The 20174-nt window shown below is 37.7% G+C and overlaps 1 protein-coding gene across 1 annotated transcript in view; it reads right to left on the reverse strand.

The window, feature by feature from the left end:
* Positions 1-20174, reverse strand: part of GLDC (glycine decarboxylase) — a 37871-nt gene that overhangs the window by 12278 nt on the left and 5419 nt on the right. The window contains exons 3-15 of the mRNA XM_064735549.1: positions 15704-15839; positions 11588-11752; positions 9503-9580; positions 8803-8950; positions 8375-8571; positions 7124-7220; positions 6069-6174; positions 4880-5019; positions 4055-4135; positions 3402-3499; positions 2823-2907; positions 2687-2728; positions 571-713 (exon numbers count right to left, since the gene is read on the reverse strand). Of these exons, the coding sequence (XP_064591619.1) occupies positions 571-713; positions 2687-2728; positions 2823-2907; positions 3402-3499; positions 4055-4135; positions 4880-5019; positions 6069-6174; positions 7124-7220; positions 8375-8571; positions 8803-8950; positions 9503-9580; positions 11588-11752; positions 15704-15839 (1516 nt within the window). The remainder of the gene's footprint in view (positions 1-570; positions 714-2686; positions 2729-2822; positions 2908-3401; positions 3500-4054; positions 4136-4879; positions 5020-6068; positions 6175-7123; positions 7221-8374; positions 8572-8802; positions 8951-9502; positions 9581-11587; positions 11753-15703; positions 15840-20174) is intronic.

Below are 20174 nucleotides of genomic sequence, written 5' to 3' on the forward strand. Positions count from 1 at the left end.
GGGTCCACATTTCTGCACCTAGCAGGGGATTCTGTGCTTGATTACAGTGAGACAAACTAATATTGAAATGCATAGCAAGGTGTATATCATGAAACATAAAAGGTCTTTCAGGAATAGACTTAGTGTAGAGTAAGTTCTTGCTGTTCATTTTGTATCAAAACTACTAGAGAACACAAGCAGGGTGCAGCAGTACTCATTAAATGCTGCTTTTAGTGAGCACAGATATCTCAGGCATTCTTCAGTCAAACCTAGTGCACTACCTACCAGTTTCGACAATTAAACACCTGGCAGGTCACACATCTTATTCCTATCCCAAATCTTTATTTTCAGTTCGTGGGAGGAAATATTAAAAGAAATAAAAAGACCAAATCGTTAAACTTTCAGAAGAGATGAGACAAAATAAGATACCATAGTTTTTAAAAAAACGACTACTTAGTGATTTAGTAATCCAGCATTCAAGAAAAATTTGATTTTGGAAAATTCTTCCATGTTTGGCTTGCACATCTTCTTTGGAGATAAGGTTTTGGTATCATGTCTCAAGGTGCAAACACTCAGGAAAAAAGTTCCTACCTATTTGGCTGGAAGGAGATTTTGTCATAGCCCGTAATCTCACATAGGTCCTTCTCTAAATCCTTGAAAAGCTGCTGATACCCTTGAGTTTGATCCAGAGGAACAAAAGGGTGGATGTTGGCAAATTCCCTCCATGTAATAGGCTATAAAAACAAACCAAACAAATATATAAAGAATGCTGTAACAAAATACTTTACAGACAACTCTGTTCTGTTAAACTCTGTGAAGGAATGAAGTTGCCTTGTGGTCAATTAAGTATCAAACACCAAGTATGTTGATCTGCTGGAGGCTTGGAAGGCTCTACAGAGGGATCTGGACAGGCTGGATTGGATGAGGCTAAGGTTAGTCATGTGAGGTTCAGTAAGGTCTAATGTTAACTGATTTAATGTTAACCTTTTAGCTTTTTATTTTTGTAATCAGATTACACATAAAGTTTTGGGGTATTATAAAGAGATTACCCCCAAAGCTTAGAAGTAGCTTATAGAATACATTAGCCCCTTTCTCTCTTGCTCTTTTTTGTCTTCTCAGCAGATCACCATGTCCATGTTGATGTTTAAGCCATGGGATGGTGCAAAAGCCTAGAAGATAAGGGGCTAATGTGTATGTCTCAAACACTGATGGACAGATAGGTGAGAAGCCAGACAAGGATTGTTGATAAGAGCAGACTGTGTAAATGGGCAAGAAAGAATAGGATGCAGGTGGAGAAGGGGGCCACATGGAGCTGGAGGTAGAGCAGTTTCCTGGGACAACAGTCCTTGTTCTGGCTTCTGGATATACTCAGCACAACACAGCACACCCCAAGTGCAGCAATGAGGTTGAGAAAAGAGCATGGACTGTTCACCAAAGGTTGATCCAGTGGGGGGGGAATCAAGATCACCAAAGACCTCCAAAGCCCTCTGACCCATTTCCAGAAAGGCCTAGAAGAACTGTGCATTGACCATGCATGATAATTAATTTGCACAGAGAGTAAGAAACTTATCTCCAGGGTTGGGAAAACTCATCTAAGAAGGGTAGGAGTCTCAGCGCACATGCGCCTGGGACCCTGCACACAACATCTACAGCCCTACAACTGCCTGAGAGTGTAGCCACGGGGGCTGGTCTCTTCCCAGGTAGTAAGTGGTAAGATAAGACTGGATATAAAGAAAAATGTACTCACATAAGGGGTTAACAAGCATTTGAACAGCCTCCCTAAAGAACTGCTGAAGTCAACACCCCTGAAAGTGTTTATAAGACATGTAGATATGGTGATCAGGAACAAGGTTTAGTGATGGACTTAGAAGTGCCAGGTCAACAGTTGGACTTAATCTAAAGGGTGTTTTCTAACATAAATGATACTGTAATTCTCAGATTTTCTAACATTAAGAATATGCTCAAAAATTCTTAATTTCACCTACCCTTACATAGAGCTGTGGTGTCTACAAGGTAAACAAAGAGGAGTTGCTGAGAATAGTATTAGTGTTACTTAGAGGAAATATACAAGACATAAAACAGTGAAGGGAAAGAGAGGAAGCAGTGAGAGAAAGGGGACAAAGGAAACTACTGAAAGTGAGAAGACAGCAGGAAGACAGCAAAGGAAGCACAATTCCAAGTCAAAAAGTCATTTGTTAATCAAATAGCCTGGCTAAAGCTCTGCTTCATGTGCTATCAGCTAAAAAAATGAAGATATCTGGGGACTCTTCAGCTGGGGAAAAGGGAATTATCCTAAGAAATTGCAAACTGAAAAAGAAGCCTGAATTGTCTGTCCCATCTGACTCTTTCCATATTTCTGAGGATTTGATTTTAAGATCTGTAAAGCAGACAGAATTTAGGTAATGCAACATTGCTTGAGGAAACAGGACTGTGATACCTAATTGCAAAAATTGTTTTCATAATTTTTTCAAAATTCAGTCTTCAAAACCACATACTCTCCTTCTGTTGTTGCAGTCCTACTTGTGCAGAACGTTTTCTTAGTGGAAAAGGGAGAGGGAGACTTCAGCTGCCCCTGAAACTGCCTCCTCAGGTGAGGTATTAGACCAAAAACAGGTTTTACTTCACTGGATGAAGTAAAACAGGAATGACACTGGCTAGATAGTTTACTCATGCGGATATCAAGTGAGACAGTATTATTGCAACTTACTGTGAGTTCAGCTGAACTATTGAGCTTCATTGTGCAGGACCCCTAAAAATGCAAACACACATCAGTATTTATTGAAATACATGAACACATAGGTAAGTACATAATTTTTTGTCTTTTCTTTTTGGTAAATACTTACCAAGGGAATCATGCTGTGAACAAGGGAAATATCTTTGTTTTCTAATCTCTTCATGTACCGCACAATATTTGTCTCAGAGTGATAGCTGGAGAACACAAAACACAATGTTAAGGCAAGCAGATCAGCTGTACCAGGAAAATGAAAAGAACACAAAAAAAGAAGTAAGACTGAGGATAGTTATTAATATATACCAAGTAGTTCTTCTCAAACTGGCACTTTAAGCTTGCTAATAGCGACACAGATTAAAAATGCTCATTATTATCTCAGTACCACTATCAGTAAATATGGAATACAAGGATACCATGTCCTCAAATGGTAGGTTGTACAATGCAGCAGATTCATGGAAAGACACTTTCCCTCAGTGGTCATGAGCATTGCTCTGCTCATTTAAAATGAGAGGATAGCTAAAAACGCTACTAAATATCTTATTTTAGAGTAATGAGTTGCTGTATGAATCTAGGTACAAAACTGTCCTCAACTGACTCCACTGCTGGTTTAGAAAGGAGATATTTCAGATTCCCTAAAAACAGCAAACATACATTCAGATTCCCTAAAAGTAGCAATCAGACATTCACAAACCTGTTGAAAACCTGGTGTGTCAAGAATTTGGAAGTTCTCTTAAATGGGGTGCTAAAGATGCCTTTGGTTTCCTCACCCATACCTTCAGCAATTAGCTCCTTCAACAAAAGAAACAGAGTCAAATATTTTAGTGGATTTTTTTTTTTTGTAGTAAACTTCCATTAGAACTAGCTTATGAACCAGTTTGTCTCAGGATTTAGTCAGCTTTTAAGGTAAAAACCCCACCTTTGATATCATATGTGTCTGTATTTACCTAGCATGACAACAGCGATATATTAAAACTGGGTAGCTTTAATGTCTCAGTAGTCCTTATCTAGTAGGCATTGCTGCTAAATGCTAATGGCATGCAAGAAAAATTCCAGTGGGGAAAGAAATACCTGACCCCACTTAACTTAACTTCTTACATCACATAAGAAGTAATACCCTTAATGCAAGGTGTCCAAGCTGACCGAAGGAACTGAGTGCCACCACCAGAAAACGGCATATAAATCCTCTATTTAACACTACCTCTTTATTTAAGAGAGGATCTGAAATTCTTAATATTTAACAAATGGCCATCATATAGAAACCCACTATACAAGACCAGTTTTGGTTTTCATTAAACTCTGGAAACATTCAGATAATTTAATCCACATTACCTATTATGTACTTACAGAAGAAGACTCGCAACCAAAAATCCATAATATGTCATCTAGATCTTTCTCATTTACAGTTTCATCAAGTGATACTCCAAGCTATGGATAAAAGCACCAGTAATTACTTAAAGCTGTTTATTCTAGAGACATAGTACATTTGTTTTGGTCAAGAAAATGTTTCCAGAAACACAAGAGGAAAAAAAAAAGCAATCTACCCAACAATATGTAAACATACATATTTATAGGTATTTATGATATATAAATTTATTTTATTTATATAACATTTTCCAGTTCCTTCCTTTACCCTCCTAAACCATCCAAGCCAGATGGCTCAGAAACTTTGATACTCATGACCTCCTTTCCAGTGTTTCTAAGTGTTTTCTACTTAATAAGAAAATTGCCCATTTTCCTTCCCCCATTCCAATTTACAGAATATACTACACTCTGAGAAGAGGTCTTTAGTGCCAACCAAGATGTGGTTCAGATTTCAGTCTGCCTTCAAACACTGCCACCTGAATTCTGGATGTCACCTTGTGTTTCACCATTAAATTTTAGAGTGTCTCCACTCTACCCCTTAGTGGCGTATTTAACATGAACAGATTAGATAAGCCTCTTAATTGGCATAAAATGTAAACACAATCATTATTTCTGGAAGTTCAGTGCATCACAAGTTCATTGTTTATATTATCTTTATAATTGATGGATATATCTGAGCAAATTACAAGATCTTAAATAATTTTGTTCCGTTTAGCACAGATTGTAATGTAATGATTAGAGACTTAATGAAGAAAATGTCACACTACAAAATTTCTGAATTTATCAAAGGTTTAGAAAGTTGCTTACCTTGCCATCACTATATATCCGAAAATTTATCTTTCTAAGAGCTGCCCTGTCCAAAACCTCTTTGACTGAGCATCCACACGTGATCGTCAAGGTGTCAAAGAACAGATCGTGATGTAGCTTGTGACCAGCTCGCCTGAGACCTATAAAAATCAGCAAGTTAATTCTATTATATATGCACAGTGTCTTGTTTGCTAAGGTGGCAGTTACAGAGTAATACTATAAATACTCATAAATAAATGCTTTTACATCATGGCCCTTGTGTAAAAAGCAGCAAAATCACCATCTTTTTATTGAAATGTTACTGTGTATGAAATGCAACTAAATCAGATTCAAACCTAAGTAATAATGCAGATTGAGTCTAGGGAAGGTAATTCTGATACATCAAATCTGACATATATCCAGCAGCAGAGTTGGTATATGAATGCAATATGGACAAAGTAATAAGATTGGAAAGATATTAATGGATATGAATTACCACGGAACTTGCCCTAACAAAGTTTAGAGTATTAGGGTTTTTTCAAGTAGCAAGAGGTCTTCTGGCTATCTGGCAAATAAAGTATGGATGTTTCTTACAGTAATCCCTTGGTTCCAAATATTCCAGTTTTTATAGCTCCTTCTTACAGCCGTGGTAGTATTATCAGAGAAAAAAAACCCTACCAGACCACATAGTCCAGGTGCAATCATTATGTTCTGCTACAGATTTTGTGCTTTTCTTCAGCTATTAAGCTTTGGGATTTCAATGTTTGCAGCAGATATGATACTCCACCCAATTTAACTGAAATGTTTCTATTGCTTTAATATAATTTATTACCTTCCTTTGCTATATTATTTATACTCTGTGCAGATTTCTGTGAGTAAGCTAGGATGGTCCATCAAAAGAAGTAGATGCTGGCAAACAGCAGTTCAACAGTACCATCCAGGGACTCACTCTGCAGACTTCTGTTAAGTTTCCCAAGAAAACAGAAGCAATGACTGCAAGTTCTTATCACATAGACATCTTATTCTTGGATGTCATTACCAGAACTACACAAAAACCATCAGCTGAGAATTTTGTATTAAAATGGTGCCTCTCAAGTTGAGAGAGCACACATCAGATGGACACTCCTGCTCTGCCCTGCAAGTTTATTTAAGATGTGTTTTTTAAGGGGTAAGGGTTTTAGAACAGTTTCTGTAAACATTAAGTACGCACCTTCAGCCAAGATTAGAGCAGCATTGTGTACTCGTCTTGCAATGTGCCTTAGTCCATCCGACCCGTGGTATATCCCAAACATGGCTGACATGTTGGCCAGAAGAGCCTAGGATCCAAATATAGTTCAGGATATTGTTATTGTGAGCAAAGACTACTTCATGTAAGTTCAGTGGAAAGTTTCTTTAGCACCCAGAGAAAACCACACATCCTCAGCTAATGTTATAGCTACTCCTCTCCTGCCTACACAATAAAAGGAGGGAAAGGCAACATACTTTTATGAAACTGTAAGGACTGATTATGAATTCAATGCTGTTTGAAATGTAATTGTTTTAGCCATTAACAAGTACTTAAATTCAACTACTGCAACAAAGATCTTTAAAGACTTTAAAGTCAAGGATCAGTGCAAAAAAAACCTATATAGTATCTCCTTAATAGTAAGTATATAAACTTGTGTCAATAATAATATCTTCTCAAAATCTGTCACAACATAAGAGCAGGAGGAAGGCAATGCTAGGAGCAAAAAAAGTTATGACTGGCTGGCTGGAGGTCTGTGGAAGTATGCTGAAAATAACTATTTTGGATACTGTTGGAACTCTGATACTTACTTAATCATGGTATTTTCCTGTAAAGATATTACTTTGATGATGTAACATTCTTGCATCAAATTGCATAGACAAAAAATATAAATTGTGACAATTTGAGTAATTAGTTTTATAAATTAAAAGTTTATTTCTTCTGCCTTGAGTTGGCAGAAGACCATTGGAATTCTCTTCTACGTAATGAAAAGTTCTGTCTTGCTTATAACAAACATGCCACTACTCAGTGGTGTTTATGCTACAATACAGACAGATTCATGACACTGCAAGAATTCAGGACTGTAGTAAGAAAACAGATAGTAAAACTCTCTTTTCAAGCAGACCCCATCATTCAAAACAAATGAACAAAGACCAGAATATTTTTATATCCTTCATTTTTCTACTAAAATCTCTCTAAAGTATAGGTAACTTGTTGTTCAACTTGTTCCTTTCTAGCCCTGAAAATAAAGTGTAAGTTACCTGTGCTGTGCAGATGTTGCTGGTAGCTTTATCCCTCCTGATATGCTGCTCTCGTGTTTGTAAAGCAAGCCGGTACACCTCCTTCCCACTTGCATCTCTAAGCCACAAGGGAAAATGTTGCTTCTGTTACTTTAAAATTACAGTTATTTATGACACAGAACTTTATACATGCTAACCTGAAACTAATTATCTATCCTCAGAGACAGAAGGGTGCTAGAGAGAACAAAGCATATGTCAGGACAGTTGCAGTATCAAACAAAGCAAGACTAAAGCGCCTCTAGATTTCTGTTTAACTACAGGAAATTTGGTATTTGCCTTAAAATGATAGAGATTATTGCAGCTATTTGAACTGAAAAATAACATAAATTGAATATTCCTAAATTTATTGATAACTGTGAATGTTTTAGTTATTTTGGTTACTGGAGTACTTCTGGATAGCCTCTGTGACAAAGATGTGCAGTGTTCCTAGTGACAATTACTTTGCATTTCAATTATTACTAGTTTGACATCTTTTCAAAATACACAGTATACATCACTATCAGCAACTATCAGAAGCAGATTTTGCACATTGTTTCTCTGCATAACTATAATTTGAACTAGATTAAGTTCCTTCTAGATTATTTTGGAGGTCCACTGAATTTTCTACTTCTTTCCATTTATGTTTTGTAAGATTCGATGACAGAGAAAAGGTCAATACAGAATATGTGGAGTAAGTTGTCTTGCAAAGCCTCCTGCTGTCACAATGAATCCACTCTACTTTTGGTTATCTCTTCACCCCACAATGCCACAAAAACTATAGACAGTTCCACACAAATGGAATTCTTGAAGCTTGCTTCCTCAAAACTGAAGGGAACTTTTAGTCTCACCGTTTTCAAAAAAACAGGGTGGTCAGTACAACACCATGGTCACCTGTTGTTCACAAAGGCTGCACAAGATGATCATAGGGTGTTTTTTATGGTTTCTTATTTGTTACTAGGATCTCTGAGGGGAGACTTTAGACATGATATCAGGTAAAAGATTTTCAAATAAAGGGTTCTAAACCATTGGAACAGGCTGCCCAGGAAGTGACAGCATCACCATCCCTGGAAGTGTTCAAAAAATGTGTGGATATGACACTAGAGAACATGGTTTAGTGGTGAACGTTGTGGTAGGTTGATAGTTGTACTTGATGATCTTGAAGGTTCTTCTAACCTTAGGGATTCTAAGACTCTATGGCTTCAATCTTCACTTCATGGCCGAGGGCGCCCTTACCTTGTGACACCCACCATTCTGCCCGGCATCATTCTCACTAGATTTTCCTTCACAGCAAAGAATGCTGCATGGGGTCCCCCATAGCACAGCGGGACGCCAAACCTCTGGGAGTTACCCAGGACAACATCTACCCCAAACTCTCCAGGAGGCTTCAGAATACAGAGGGCCAGAAGGTCCGTAGCACAGCAGGCGAGAGTCTGAGAACAGAAACGCACAAAGCAGTCAGCCTCTCCTCTAAAGGAACGGTGTCTACATGGGAGCTGGGTTGTTTTATCTAGTTTCAAACAGCACCACATCACTTGCATGGAGCTGAAGTGCAATGGTTGTAATGGTTACGAATTTCATGTAGCTGAGAGGGGATCTCATTAACACTTAGCTTCTATGAAAATGGCTGTCAGATTGATATCTGTGTGACCAATAAAATTTACCCCATTCTGATGAGCTCTTTCAACAAGTTCAGAGAAGTCTTCAATCTTCCCTTCAGTGTCTGGATACTGAAATAACACTCCACTGACATCCTTTCCACTGAAATCCATCTCATGGGGTAATTTGAGCTCCGTAATAACACCTGTATAACTGGAAACAAAAACATGCAGAAGGCAAAATATTCAAACCACCTCCGACCTTGGAGTCATACTTAATAAGATGTTTTCATGGAGTCATATATGACTCTTTTCTTTAACATACAAAGAGAGTTGAACATCTTTGCAGCACTAAGCACTGACAAAGTTTCACATCATGGTATATAGTACTGAAGAAGAATTACATTTGATATCATCATCAGAAATACAGAGCAAAGCAAAAAGAGAATGCTTAAGATACTTGCTTCCTAGTAAAAGAAAAAAATGACCAGGCTGAATTCAACAGTCAAATGTATGCAGTTATGCAACAATTTAAAGGAAAAATTAAATATTTTCTTTTTATGATATGTTTAGTCTCTTTTTAAACAGCTTTAATTTCTTTGCAGTTGTATTTGAACTAGAAGTAATGTCAAATTATAACAGACTTCTGCTTTTAGTTTGCAAAGAAAGCACAGGCAGAAATGTTAGTTATACAGCAAAAAGGCACAGATGGAAAATGATTCAGTGTAAGGGAAACGATATGGTGGAAAATGGAGGAAAACATTACTTTGCTCTAGTTTGGACCACTGCTATAGTTTGAGGGTGGCATCGGGCATCTACATAGAACTTTCTCCTTTTGTTGTGTCTGTTAAAAAAAGAAAAGGAAGGTTTACATATCAATAATATATTGTTTCCCATGGAAATAAACTAGCTTATTTTCTAGAAGTGAGTTTTTCTATGTAAAAAGGCAGTTGAAAATATTGGATATTATAACCAGATTAAGTGTAAGACTGAAGAATGTTTCTGGCACATTTACATTAAGAAAGTCCATTTCAGACACTCAACTGAGAATCATACATGGCAGAAATTGAAACAGAACAGGGAGCTAATTTCAAAAGCCATGGGAATGGCTCCACACACTCTCTTAAAGGAATACAACTGTGGTCTTTAATACAGACTTTTCAATGTTGCCCTGGATAAAAAAAAAAAAAAAAAAAAAAAAAAAAGGAGCCATTCAAGTAGGGAGATGAAGAAGACGGGTCCCTGCTCAAAGCAGTGGGGATAGAACTAGGTGATCTTTAAGGCCCCTTCCAACCCAAACCATTCTGTGATTCTGGTAAGTGGAATTTTATGTCACACGGAGGCTTTGAACTAGTGAGTAGTTAGAAAACTATTTTTACACATATGAAACTATGATTACACAGTCTCTGCTGTGTAATCACCTTCCTGATACACAGTTATGAGCGACCTTCAATAATTTGTCATACTTATTTGATTTGCAAATCACTTTCACGTGGCCCTACAGCAGGCATCCATGAAAGTAGATTTGTGTATTCCAATAACAGTTTCACTTTTAGCAACTTAGAATTATGTACTCCACAGTCCTTCAGATCATGTGATAAAAGGTCCTGTGCATCCCCCAGAAAGGCAATGGCAGGTGGGGGAGCCCAGATAACACCCTGTCCCTGCTGATCCTGGGTGCTTCTCAGGGAAAATCAGCCCAACAGAGACCCATCTCCACAAGTGCAGAGGAGCAAAGAGCCCACCAGGTAGGTGGGATTAATTATCACAGGCACACCATCTGCATGCCTGCCCCCACTTGGCAAAGAGACATTATGGGATGCACAAGAAAAGCATCTGGGGATCACAGACATGTCTTATTATGACATGTTTAGGGGGGAAATAGTACAGTTAAGTGATTCTGTGAGCAATAATTGTAGCAAAATAGGGGAGTAAGGGGATAGACTGGGACAGTCACATATAAATAGTTCGTTGCTGAAGTTCTTCACCTAACTAGTGAAGTCTGTCCTCTCTTGTTAAATGCCTTTCTGATTCCTTTCATGGATAAGGGGTCTCCATATCCTCTGTGTGTGCATGTGTGTGTGTGAGTCCCACTGGAGTCAGACCACAAGGGATCCACATTTCCATAGTGCAGCAATTGAAATGAGAGGAGGGAGTGGAATGGAGTGAGTGCCAGCAACTGGAGCAGCACATGAGCCAACAGGAGCTCTTGTGTCTGTGGAGGTATCGGTGGGAGCAGGTGTGTGTCTTGCCCCTGTTTTAATTCATAACTCCTTATCCCCTTCTTGTCCTTTACATGTCTGGAAATGGTTTCCAGGGCTGGCAGTTGTCCCATCATCCCACTGAGGGATCGAGGTGAGGCTGACTGGCTGGTAGTTCCCTGCATAGTCATTCCTCCCTTCCTGGGGACAGGAGTGTCATTTTCTTGGCTCCACTGCTGAGGCACCTGTCCCAGTCACTGTAGTTGCTCAGACACAATCAAGGGGGGCCTTGTATCGGTGTCAGGAGGCTCCCTCAGCAGCCACGGGTGCAGCACATCAGGACCTGTGTAAGTCCAGTTTGCTTAAGTGCCCTCTAACCCAGCCTTCCTCCAACAAGGGTGAGTCTTCCTTCCTCTAGAATTTCTCCCATGTCCTTAGTTTTCTAAAGGCCTTAAATGTCTGAGTTAAACATTCACATCAAGGCTAGGAAGTTCTCTGGGGGATGGCAACATGGACTCCAGCTGCTTAGTGAACTGCTCACGGTAAGAAGGCCACGCTCAACATCAATCCATTACCTACACAGGGATAAATGCCTTCAAATTCCACACATACTTCCTGCTGTGATTTAACCACACTTTTAAACACAGTACCTGTGACATAATTGCATGGCCTCTGCAGCAGCTGTCCCTTCATCCAGCAAAGACGCATTAGCCACATCCATCCCTGTGATATCACACACCATCGTCTGGTAATTCAGGAGGCTCTCCAGCCTGCCCTGGGACACCTCTGGCTGGTAAGGAGTATACTGGGTAACCCTGTCGGAAAAAAGTTCTGAGTTTGGGGCTAAGAAAACACATGTGTAACAAAGTTATGGCAATATATAACTGAACTGTATCACATAAAAATAAACAATATTTAATTAATGTGGAAATTTGTTAGAATACAGTTATCATTGCAATTTTTACCTTTTGGCGTTGACTTAACTTTTTACAGGAAAAGAATTCTGTTTCTCCATTTTGAAAAGAGAAATTACTTTTAAAGCAGAGGTGTGAGGGCATTATGGAGAAGGACAGAGTAATTCTGTCCTTCACTGAGTGTGAAAGAATTAAATCAAGTCACAATATTTTTAAAGGAGAATGTGTTGTTCAAGCATATCTAGATATTGCCACAAGTTTTCAACACTGTTTCTGAAGACCTTTATTTATCAAGTCTTCTCCAACCTTTTAAGAAGAAAAGCATTTGACATTTCTCAGAATCAAGCTCGGAAGTATGCAATCCTTGTGCAATGACAGTTTCCATATGTCTTAGTGGAGGGAAGTCAGACTGATGTAAGTTTTGTCTGTTGTCATTTGGCGAAAAAAACCAGTAGTGCAACATGAGCAACTCCTTCAAAAATGCAACAGTCTAAGGGACACGCTCTATTATAACAGTCCAGAAAACAAAGCAGCATGGGTCCAGGAATGAAAGGCAAAAACAGAGGTCAGACTCTCCTCTCTGCTGGAAATTTGGGCACTGGATTACACAGTAGTTCAGGACAGGCTTTACGCCAGGTTGAATTTAGAGTAGCAGCCAGAAACAAGTGATAAGTGCAAACAGTTGTGGCCTCTGTTTTCTCGTGATGGAAGAAAAGAGTAGTTTGTTTCCCTAAAAAGGCAGTAGCAAGTCCTAGACTTTTGAAAAATGAAGGTATAAGCTTTCCAGAAAGACCCCAGTATTTGGAAGCTCAAGTTGTGTTAAGTCAATAGAAGGTAAAAACCAAAGATCTTTTAAAAACAAGCTGGAGAACTTGGTATTGAGCAGGATGAGAGAAGTAACAAAATAGTAAGGGGAGAGAGAAAGCAGGAGAAAGTCCTGAAGAGAATAAAAAAGCCAGAAGAAGGACATATTCAGTAAGTGAACTCAAAGTGTAATATATTATGCTAATACATTAACCATCTAATTTAAAGAAACAACTACTTGAATTATTCACATACACTATTCAGTATAGCAACAGAAAGCAATAGCTATGTATAGAGTAGATAAATCTTGAAGATTTTTCCCAAAACCTGTAGGGGTTTTTTTTCTCAGTTTTGGCCAGTTCTAGCACTAAACTAATTATCATCATATGACTGCATAGTTCACAAGTGAGACCAAGTCCCAGACTGCATGTAGTAGATTACTATTGTTAATCCCAATAGCAGGGCTTTTTTCTCCCCAGCAGCTAAACCCAGTGTTCAGTTTGCCAGATAAACTTTCACTCTAGTAGTATCAAGATTTCTTTTCTGTATGGTCCCCCTGCCCACTCACTTCTCACCAATAAAAAGAATCACTCCAAATGCCTTTGCATGAGCAATGACTTTTATTGATTAGTAGAAATTTCTCTGTACCTAAAGTTTTACAACCATGTTTTCTCATTTTATTTCACCAAAGGGCCATTTCTTGTATTTTAATTTGCAGAAGGAACTAGAATTAGACTAACAACAAGAATTAAAACATTGTGATTAATTGAAATGCATTAGGGAACTCCTGCTCCACATAGCTGGGAAAGTACACTGTATTACAAAACAGAATTAATGAAGCCTTATGACTTTGATGTTATGGTTTTGAATGGCCAATACAGTTGAACTAAACAAATCAGTTTCAGAAAGATGGGAAAAAAAAATCAACCAAGAAATCTTGAATTCCAGTACTGGCACAAACTACTATGAAGCTTAACAGTTCCACAAATAAAGACACCTCTTGTAACATAAGCACACTTAGTTAAACCCTCCTTTTAAAAAGGGGTTTTTGGCATTTTTTAAGCATCTACATGTTTTAATTGATTCTACTTCTCTACAAGTTCTTCAAATAAAATATCTGGCTTTAGTCTGCATTCTGTGTTCTGCCTGAATCTATACTACATGGTAAGTGACTTTTTAAAGTAATTTAGAAGCAAGCTCTCTAAAAGTAATTATTGCACAGTATGTAGCTATTTTCAGAATGCAATGCTTTAATTACATTCTGAGTGTTACTAACTATCAAGTTTAATAATTTACACTAGGGATGTGAAAGACTCTCAAGGATGTACCATGCTTGGTACATGTTTGTATTCTTACACATTTAAAGTCTGGAGACGAAGGAATCAAGTAAGTTGGACTTAGGGAGACTTCTAGTTGCTCTAACAAATGCCAAGCAAAGCAAACACAATTTATGTAAGGGACAGAGAATAGATCAGAAACAATAAGCCTGAGCTTGTAGTATTTCCCTTGGAGCTGCAATGTGAAGTGTGTCAGCATGGAAATTGTTACACACAGCAGAAATAAGAAGTCTGATTTCTTTAACAGCTTCCATAAAGCCTGCATAGTTGTTTTAGCACACATGCATGCACACATATATGCTTTCCCTCCAACAAATATTTTAGCCTTCATTTTAGCCACCCAATAGTTTAACTTTTAGCCATTTAGTTTGGCTTTACTGGACAGTGCAAGATCAGATTTCTGGACAAACTTATTTCAGTAACACTACATAACTTTTTAGGATTGAAATGTCTGCAGTTCATTTTGTTCCACTTATTTATTGCTATTCTTGTCTTTCCTTCTACCAACCAATAATTTGGTTTCCTGGTACTGTATTGAAATATTTAGATTGCATGTGTTGCAAAAAGTGAACAAGGATGAGGCCAAATAAAACCTTGCATAGATGTATTTCATAGATTCCTTGACTTCAAACACTGCAACATTTCCACCAGTGATGCAAATAGAGCCAACAAATCTAAAAATAAATAAGACTTTGAGGTCTACAGATATGTAGACCCATTTATGGCAACCCAAAGTATAAAAAACTCATAACATCTAAGTAACAATGATTTTTTTCACTGAGTAATATGATCCTTTGGTTCATTGTGGGGTTTTTTGTTGTTTGGGCTTTTAAAAATATTTATAAAACCTTTAAATATGGATTTTACTAAAATAAAAATTACTCAGGAATAAAGTCATTTGTAAGGTAACTCATTTTAATACAGTATAAAAGAAGCATTTTAGTGACTGGTGATAGGGGAACTTGTAAACTAAATGAGAAAATGCAGGATGACATTCAGGCTGCTGGAGAGTCCACATGAAATTTAACTTTTCCTGTTGCATCATTCCTGACTTACAATTCTTTAGAAACCGAATTGTCAGCAGGATGATCCAAACCAAGTACAATATTCTCAGCCTTTTCATAAATGAATAATCTTATTATGGTAGTTCAATGTCACTGCTGTTCACCAAAAAATTATTTGGTCAGACAAGAACGAGAACTCACTTTATGGGTAAACATTAAAAAAAAAAAAACAAAACAACCACGAAAGATATACTAAGAGACTTTAGAATTTTCTACTTCCTTGGAAGTTTCTTACTTCCTCATCACAAAACCATGATCATAGTATTGCATAGTATTTAACCACCTCCACCCAAATTGCGTACACCAGTGGAGGAGGGAGCTGGTTTGAAGTTAGGCAAAAGTTAGGAAAGAATTACTTTAATTTAAGAGGTAAGTCTCTATACTTCCTTAAAGCAAACATGTAATCTTGTATTAGTTCATAATATATAGGAGCTGTAAATAGAAGCCACAAAACTAGCGGCATATTTTACAAAAAAGAGTAAAAAGATTTTCTAAAGTAAATTTTAAGCTTTAGCATGAACAACACAGTTCCTACACAGTAGGATACACATCATTACCAAATATATGAAAGCTTTAATAAAAAAAATAGGTTTGTGAGACAAATGTGTACTTACACATATACATTTAACAATAACGTGTTACATTACCATCCTGCATTCTCCAACAAGTTGCGCGCGATGGGCTGAGGCACTGAGCAGTTGTAATAACCCATGCCTATATAGGACCGCCATATCTTGTTCTTCTTTGCAATATTGTACAGAGTTTCAAGAATTTCATTTTCACCTAATTGGAAAGACAATACGTCAGAATGCTACAGCTACATATAACAGCAACAGTTTTTAGCCAAAATGTCTTCTACCCCAGTGTAAAAAAAAACATTGGTGGTGCAAGTACAAACAGTAGCAGAATGAAGTGCAAGTCAAGAACAGCAAAGATAAAGCAGTAAACAGGTAAAACGTTCTAGGGAAGTTTAAATTCTGACAGAATTTTGAAAATGCAACAACTGAATAATAACAGGGTTCCAAAGCAAGTGGAAAGAATAGTGAGAGAAACAGCTGTAGGCAGAAGGAGCCCCTTCTGTTCCAATACAACGTACATACAACCCAGAAGAGGCCTATCTTGCACATGCATTTAAAAGTACCTCAGCAAACATTTTCTCTTAGCTGAATCTTTCAGAATCTACATTGTTTGAAGCTATTGCCTTCCACAGCTGTCATTTAGTGTTTCTGTCGGAGTCATATTTGCACAAAGTGAGCTTACACCAAGCACCCAGGAGAATTTCTTAGTATCATAGAACTTTATTTCCTCAAATTTTCCCTAAATTGCTGATAAAACAGAACAGTTCTTTCAATTCAATTTTAGCATACTTCACCAGTTTATTTAGAAAAAATTTGTATGATTATTTCTAGTTAATCCCATTCCAAATGAGATTAACTTTCAAATGAATCTGTTAATCTAGTTTGAAGACATTACAAAAGAATGATTTTGAAATACATAGAATGAAAGTATTTGCATTCCCTCTCTCCCCAAACCATAGTTTACTCTTTGGTCTTGCTTCTCAGTGTCCGGAAAGCAGTGCAAAATTCACACTGAGTCAACCTGTTCCTAGCAGTCAGTGAATAATACTACAAACATCTGCCAAACAGTCGTATTTTAAAAATGTATTAGCAGCTGAGGATGCAAAAGGATGGTCAGTAGACCATCTTAAGATCACACGACAGGTCAGCCCAACCTAACAGACCTGGTGAAACTGGAAACCAACCCTCCTGGGTGAGGGAAGCAGATGTTTTTAATTCTTCCCCCAAATCTGACCTCAGAATTTGCTGTAATGGGACAGTTACACCAAGTTCTGTTCCCTCTGCACCGCAACTTGGAGATGTCGCTTTGTAATACAATGCCACAAATCACAGAATGAGAATATCTCAGGCCCTGTATGTCTCAAAATCTATTTTCTCTCTGTAAGTTACTCCAGCAAGAGATATCGTCAGAATAGTTAATTTTCTAGAATGCGGTGGCAAATAATTATCTAGGGTTTGAATTAATTTCTAGAGCAACCACAAACAAGGATATTAGAACTTCAGCTCTGATTTCAAAACTTGATTTTTTCCTTTCACTCAAGTTGCTGCTATTGCATTTCACAAATAAAGATTTTTTTTCAAAAATCTCCAGGTTTTCAATTAATTCCTTCCACAGTCACATTACACCTTTCACAGAGTTTTTAAACTGATGTTAAGTTCTCATTTCAAAGTTCATTTCTTCTCTGCCTTTTACTCAGTGTTGCCATTAGATCTAATGTATTTCTGAAGACTGATTTCTTAGTTTCAGTAAACTGCAATTTTTTTTTTCTGGAGACTTGTTATATGCGTATTAGGTTTTAACTCAGCAATGTTCAGGGCAAAGTTTCTAAACTAGTGAAAAACTTCACTCCCCAGAATTTCTCCCACAGAGTTTTTTGTAAGAGAGAGGCAGTTGTTTAAGCTTTAACATTGTAGAGGCCTTCCTCTTCCACTTGCAAAAAGTTTGATGAAAGACAGTTTGGTTGCAATTTCACACAGAGGCTTGTGCTCTTGCATAATTCAAACATCAATGATTTCTTGGAAATGGTAATGAATTTCCTTGTTTAATTCCAAATTGCTGTTGAAGGCAGAAGTTGGCTACCATTTAACTTGCTTGCTCGCTCAATATGACACACAAAAATGCACTGAGTGCGGTTTCTGCAGTAAACACATACCACAAATACTGCACAATGTGATAGATAACATTTCCTTTGTTTGCTCAAATGGGCTTTTCTTCTTGGGTTGTTTCTCTGCAATTGTAGCTAACAACAACTACATGCAGCCATTTAGCTTGTGCTGGAGATCTCTGAAATAAACCTGCTTCCAAACTGATTGAAGGCACAAAACCAAAAGCCCAGAGGGGCTGCAAGCAGCTTAGGCAGAGATTGTGATTAAGAGTAGAACCACACTCCATCTAGAGTACCTACACTGACAGGTTTTAAGACTGAATATATTTTTAATTACAACATGTTTATGAGCTACCTGCGAAGACAGCTTCACAGTTGATTTTAAGCAGGGTGGCAAAGTATGGGAGGCCATACTCCTTCCATTCCTGCTTCACCTCACTTCCCTGCTCCTTTGGTCACCATAAGGGCAATGGCAGCAGTACAGCTCAAAATACATCTCCCACATTTAACACACCTCTTTGAAGAGACCAGGGATAAAGACTCCTTATCCTTTGCCTTCTACTGCCTTGAAGCACTTCATCACAGTATATCTTTAGAAGGACAGCTCATAAATATAACTGCAGTTCTGAACAAGGGAAGTCAATAGCCCCTGATTTATCTATTAGGCTGGCTCACCTATGACCGAACATAAATCCATGAAGATTTCATTAATTCAGTGTTTACTTTACACTGATAGGGTTCTGAATTTAAGTAAGAGTGATGCAGGTAATGGTGAGAGAAGTTAATACAGAAGCTGGAGTCCAAAGACCAGAGAGCAAGGCAATGAAACAAACCACGCTTACCATTACCCCCAGCACCAACAGGAGGGGATGGAGGAGATGCAGCCAGGCTCTTAAAGGCTCTGCATGCATAGCAGGAGGGCCAGAGCCTCAGGCTGGACATAAGGACAGCTGGGCCCAGGAGGACAGTCCAGCAGTGGGACAGGGACTCCACCTTTTGAGGTTTTATGTTCTGACTGGGTAAAGCCCTGAGCAATCTGTCTGACCCCACAGCAAAGCTTTGGGTAGGGGCTAGAGACTGAGCTGGGTCTGTCTCCATCAGCAGCCTTATTTCCCATTCTGTCAAGCCTAGGTTTCAACAGTGTATTCTCATAATGTTATTTGTGAATGGGGCCTAACTTTTTACTAAATTAATAACTAAATTATTGATCAATTTGTAAATAACTAATGCTAATACAAAGGCAGATGAATGTGAAACACAACAGTGATCTTATGTATGGTTAAAAATTGATTTTTAAATTAATAATGAAGTTGCTACTTTTCCAGTTTGGTCCCTAAGACTGTCACCAACTCTGGAAATAGCAGACTTTTTCCACTGTATAAAGCATATAACTTGGAGCATATGCAGTGGAAATGTTGTATTATTCTAAATATTTATTAATTTCTTTAAAACTAAAACATATAGTATTCTTAAAAATTTTAATTACATAGTTCAAGAAACATAGCTTGAAATATTTTTTGGTTATGTGACTAATTTCTTCTTAATTCTCCCAGCAATGAGATTAAGAGCTAATATGCAAAATGGGGAAATAAAAAGAAAGAAAATTTACTATGTTTAAGTAACGGTTGGACCCTGGCCACTGTCACACTCAGCTGTTTGTTTCCAGTGTTCTAAGAAAAAGTGATTGAAATGGCTTTATATAGACTCATTTTATTGGGTGTACAATAAAAATTCTTTAAGAACCTTGTTCAGCAAAAAAATTGCCAGCAAAGTCACTGCAGTTGATCTTTATTCCCCTCATCAACTCATTAAAAATTATGATCAAAGGCAGTACTCAGAATAATGTCCACTGCTTTTGCTGTATTCCTTTCCTATAACTGGAGAAAACTTACTGAAGGTCTGAGAGGTTCTGCAAGGGCAGTTCCAGATTGCTACATCTACAGATAACAAAGGCAGAATATATCACAAAAACAGTAAGAGGGACTGAATTATCAGATCACAAAGCGATGTACTGTTATTTTTGCTAGTGTTTTTGTAGTTAGCACAGTAGACTTGCCTTGAAGTTGTGAGATACCTGCAAAATATGGCACTAGAGAAGGAGAGCAAAATGAAGAAAATACAAAAGGAGCAGTTCAAGTTATACAACTTTAACCATGCAATACTAAAAGAAGATTACTATTTGTCTGATATATTTTTATTCACTTTATATCAGATCTTTAAAAAAAATCTATGTGATCAAGGAAGCAAGATCCCTAGAACCACTGATAAAAGAGGGATTAATTTATTTCCCTTAATTAAGTATTCAATTCAATCTCTTTTTAAAAAACCAACCCAAAGCCAGATTATATTGAAGAAAAATAGTTCCAAAGCAATGTCAGGCACATAGTAATAAAGCCATGGGACAGCACAAGGAAAGCGCATGTTCCAGGTGCTGT

This window comes from Zonotrichia leucophrys, chromosome Z (assembly GCF_028769735.1).
Source record: "Zonotrichia leucophrys gambelii isolate GWCS_2022_RI chromosome Z, RI_Zleu_2.0, whole genome shotgun sequence".
NCBI lineage: Eukaryota > Metazoa > Chordata > Aves > Passeriformes > Passerellidae > Zonotrichia > Zonotrichia leucophrys.